Below are 3,827 nucleotides of genomic sequence, written 5' to 3'. Positions count from 1 at the left end.
GAGAGAGAGAGAGAGAGAGAGAGAGAGAGAGAGAGAGAGAGAGAGAGAGAAATGGATGACTGCGAGAAGGAGGTGCTAGGCTTGTCACTTTACTCCTGGATTTTTAATGATCTGTCTCGCGAAGCCCCACCTCCTGCCTTGTATCCCTGCCACATGGCAGCGCGGCCAGATGGGTTGCCTAGCGCCTGGGCGGCTGTAGGACGCGGTGCACTCATCTATAGGATTTGCTCGTTTGCTCACAGAGAAATTGCTCTCTAAGGAAGGAAGTAAGGCGTCAATCCCATATCAATAGCCACTGTGCTTTTCGGTAACTTATGTTTCTCATTATTTTGCTTACAGTACACCATGCCTGTGACGAGGAGCGCTTCACCGTCTTGGGCAGTGGCCACGGCCGCCGTCCGACCAGCCTCCGGGATGCCGCTGGCGCCGTGACGACGATGCGACATGGCCGATGTCGGTTCGGCGGCGGGACCCCGCGGCGGGGTCCCGGACGGGGGCCCACACGACGAGCGGGGAGCAGGAGGAGACCCCCGTGCGGCCGGCGTCACCAGCGGCGAGGATCCCTACCGGGATTTCGAATTGTACTTGGAGAAGGTGGCGGTGAGTACTACTTAGTTTACTGTTGAGTCGCCGTTCAACTGTTCGGGCGTAGAATGCATGTGTCGAGCTTAAAGGAACACGAATAGGGGGCCCATATCTCCATTGAAGTAAAATGCAAGCGCTCGTCCCAGAGAGTGCCTGCCGAGACTATGGATTGTGGTTGTGACTCGGGCAGCTGTGTAGTGTGACGCTGACGCTATTGAAATGACGGTGGCTCCCTTGTCACACCGCGCGGCGCAGCGAGGTGCAACCGTGTGCGTGTGCGTGCAGGTAGCACGGCGGGCGGGGCGCGGGCACCGACCCCAGGTGGCCGGGCGTAGTGGGGCCGGAAGTCCTGATAGGCCCCACGTGGAGCTGTGGAGCACTTGATACAGAGCCCTTCATCATGCCTCTCCGTGCTCTCGTCGCGTCGCCCAGTTCTGTCACGGTGCGAACGCTACAGGGTTGGAGTGAGTAAAATGTACTTTATAAGCATAAGTACCTTCGTGGATGTACGGGGAGCCCGATACCGCCATCATCAGCAGTGCCACAGTACCGACTGCAAGAAGCTATGCGGGCGGGTTCTCCGATTCACTAAACCTAACCACGGTGCCTTATGCCTATAGCCTGTAGGCAGGCAAACGGGTTCATGCGACTGCGTACTGAGAAAAATATTTCCTTACGGGCACCAAGCTTTTGCCTATTGCTCACAAGTTTTTTGTCGCAGCGCCAAATTTTTTTGGGCAATAGGATGCTGCTCCCAACATTGTGCTTCACTCGGGCTCCACTAGAGCTTTTTTCTCAGTGCGTGTGCTACAGTATAACGAAAACGTTCTGTGTTCCACTTGTAGGTGGGGAAGGAACTTTTGAGCTTAATTCTTTAGCACAGTGTGAACTTATTATGGCATTTTATTTGTTTTGTATTTTAAAACCTCTGCCGGTCGCTCTGTCCCTTCCTTGACCGCACGAGCAGACGTTTAGAAGTTTTCCCGCCATGACGCCTCAATGTTGACGTCGTGCGCTGGCTCTCTCTGGCGGCCGTCTCGTGTACCAGCTCCAACGTGGGGCGCTCGCAGTTCGCCGAGTCCTCCACAGAGAGAGCTGCCTGTCTGCGCCCTGGCGAAGCTGCTCAGCTGTTGCCCCCCCCCCCCTAAATTCCCTCCAACTCCGCCTCCGCCCACCACTAAACTGTTTTTTCTGTTACCCCCTCCTGTCTCACGTTTGTTGTGATCTGTGCTCATGGCACGACGCGTGATCTGCCCTGGAATTGAGGTGAAATCTATCTTGCCGTGTGGTTTGCACTATCATTCCTGTAGGAAGATGGAGGATTTCCCCATGTCACAGCGATGGGCTTAAACTACTTAACCCGCGTGCGACGTAGCCATTGGTACAATTCATAAGAAATTTTGGGGTAGCTCTAGAGGGTTTTACATACAAAACTGTACAAAAGCAAAATAAAGTTCTCACCAGCATTGCTGCTGCACATGCACAACCGTGCAAGATTCGAAGCAAAACGTAGTGTGGAGTCTCGTGTCACCTGTAGTTTCGTAAAGGTTAAATGCCTTTTAAAAGTTTCCTCAATGTTTATAAGCTACTTGGGTTGCGATGCGCTGACTTATCAGTGTTCGCGGTAGGAGCGGGTGGGCTAACAACAGCTGGCTTCCACACCTGAGGGGCGGGCGGGACACCGGGCGGGACGTAAGTGAGCAGCTGACCGCACAGCGCACAGCTCACGGCCCACACGGTGAGGCGAAGGCGCGGCTGATCAGATCAGACTGTTAGGAAAGCCGTTTCTTTCTGGAAACGAAATTATGACTGGAGTCTATCGCAATTGTTGGTAACACTAGGAAATCGTTTCTTTGGCCAGGAGAAAGATTTGTTGAAAGTTCAAGTTTGTTCAGACCGAAATTGTTTGGTCGTCCTCGACACGACAATTCCTCCAAGTCGTTTCTGAATTTTCCCAATGCCCCCAAGCGAGTGACGCTACGCCCCTCGCTGTCCTTCTTGCCATTCAAACGACCTGCATGCTAACCCCGCTTACGTCACAATGTCACAATTTTTTTTTTCGTCTGCCCTAGCGCCATGGTTTTTTTTCAATGCTCTGGTGTGCTCCTGTCCACACCTGAAAAACCAAATATGGGTTGCTCTTACCTGAGCGTCTGCACGCAAACTGATTTTTCTATGAAATACCAACTTGCAGTATGACGTTTCCCCTTTTCCAATTGGCCAATAATGCGACTGGGTGGGTTGACAGACGCACTCACCTACGGGCGCACCTAGCCACACAGACGCGGCTGCAGACACAAAGACACAATTGAGGCGCGGGGCATCATGAAGGGTTAATAGCGGACGGAACGGCTCGTTAGCTGATTTGCATTGCGTTTGTGTAATTGTATCACCGCACGGTAATTGCCTGTAAACGCGCACGGGGGAAAGCGCGACATCCTCCCGCGCGCCGCGCCCGCCGCGTCGCGGCGTACGTGGGTGCCGTTGGGTGTAATTGCACCGGACAGTTGTACGCACCGCATCAATGGGACTGCGCATTAGCATTCGCAGCGAAACTCGGTCGTAAGAAACAAGTATCGGGCATGCACTCCTCTTTTTTTCTCTACCCTTCGACAAACATCTAAGAAGAGCTCAAATGGGCGGGTGTTTTGTGCAAACGCCACTAGAAAAACACAAGTGGTAAATAACACCTAGGGTGCTTTTCCATTAAAGGCACTAGAATTGACGAAAGTATAGCGCCTTTGGAAAGTCACTATTTCACTAATAGCAATTATAAAACGGAATTTGGCAAAACATTTGTTTTCCTGTGCAGTTCTGAATTAAAGGACTTTTTTAAACAAATATGAGGCACATTTAGTGGGTGTCCGGTGACGTTCCTGTGACGACCTGGTTAGCTCAACCTCAGCTTAGCACGCGCGTCGCCCCACAAGCTGACCCGTGGCGACCATAGCCCGCCGCGGCCCGGCCTCGCCAAGGACCCATAGCGGAGGCCCCTCGAAAGGGAATCTTATGACGGCTGGTGTGGCCTAGCACGGCGTGGCGTGCAGGGTTGGTTGCATAATCGCGTCCCGACGGGCTGCATGGGTCGGGCGGCCCAACGCCAAAAGTCTCGCCCAGGGTCAGAGCGCGTTACACAGTGGCAAAACGCACACACAAACAGACTGGCGGTGCCGAATGTGGTGGCACGGCGTGAGATGGAAAATATGTCGTCCCTCCCGTCTTCTTTTGCTTCAACACCCCCC

General features: G+C 53.4%; 1 protein-coding gene across 1 annotated transcript in view; it reads left to right on the top strand.

Moving 5' to 3' along the window:
- LOC127748939 (uncharacterized) overlaps positions 1-3,827 on the top strand; it is a 64,814-nt gene that overhangs the window by 37,243 nt on the left and 23,744 nt on the right. Inside the window, exon 2 of the mRNA XM_052264754.1 lies at positions 340-600. Coding sequence (XP_052120714.1) covers positions 445-600 — 156 coding nt within the window. The 5' untranslated portion in view covers positions 340-444. The remainder of the gene's footprint in view (positions 1-339; positions 601-3,827) is intronic.

The sequence above is a fragment of the Frankliniella occidentalis genome, unplaced genomic scaffold (assembly GCF_000697945.3).
Source record: "Frankliniella occidentalis isolate FOCC.00 unplaced genomic scaffold, Focc_3.1 Scaffold21, whole genome shotgun sequence".
NCBI lineage: Eukaryota > Metazoa > Arthropoda > Insecta > Thysanoptera > Thripidae > Frankliniella > Frankliniella occidentalis.
Note: the sequence above shows the minus strand (reverse complement) of the source record. Positions and strands in the feature narration are given on the sequence as shown.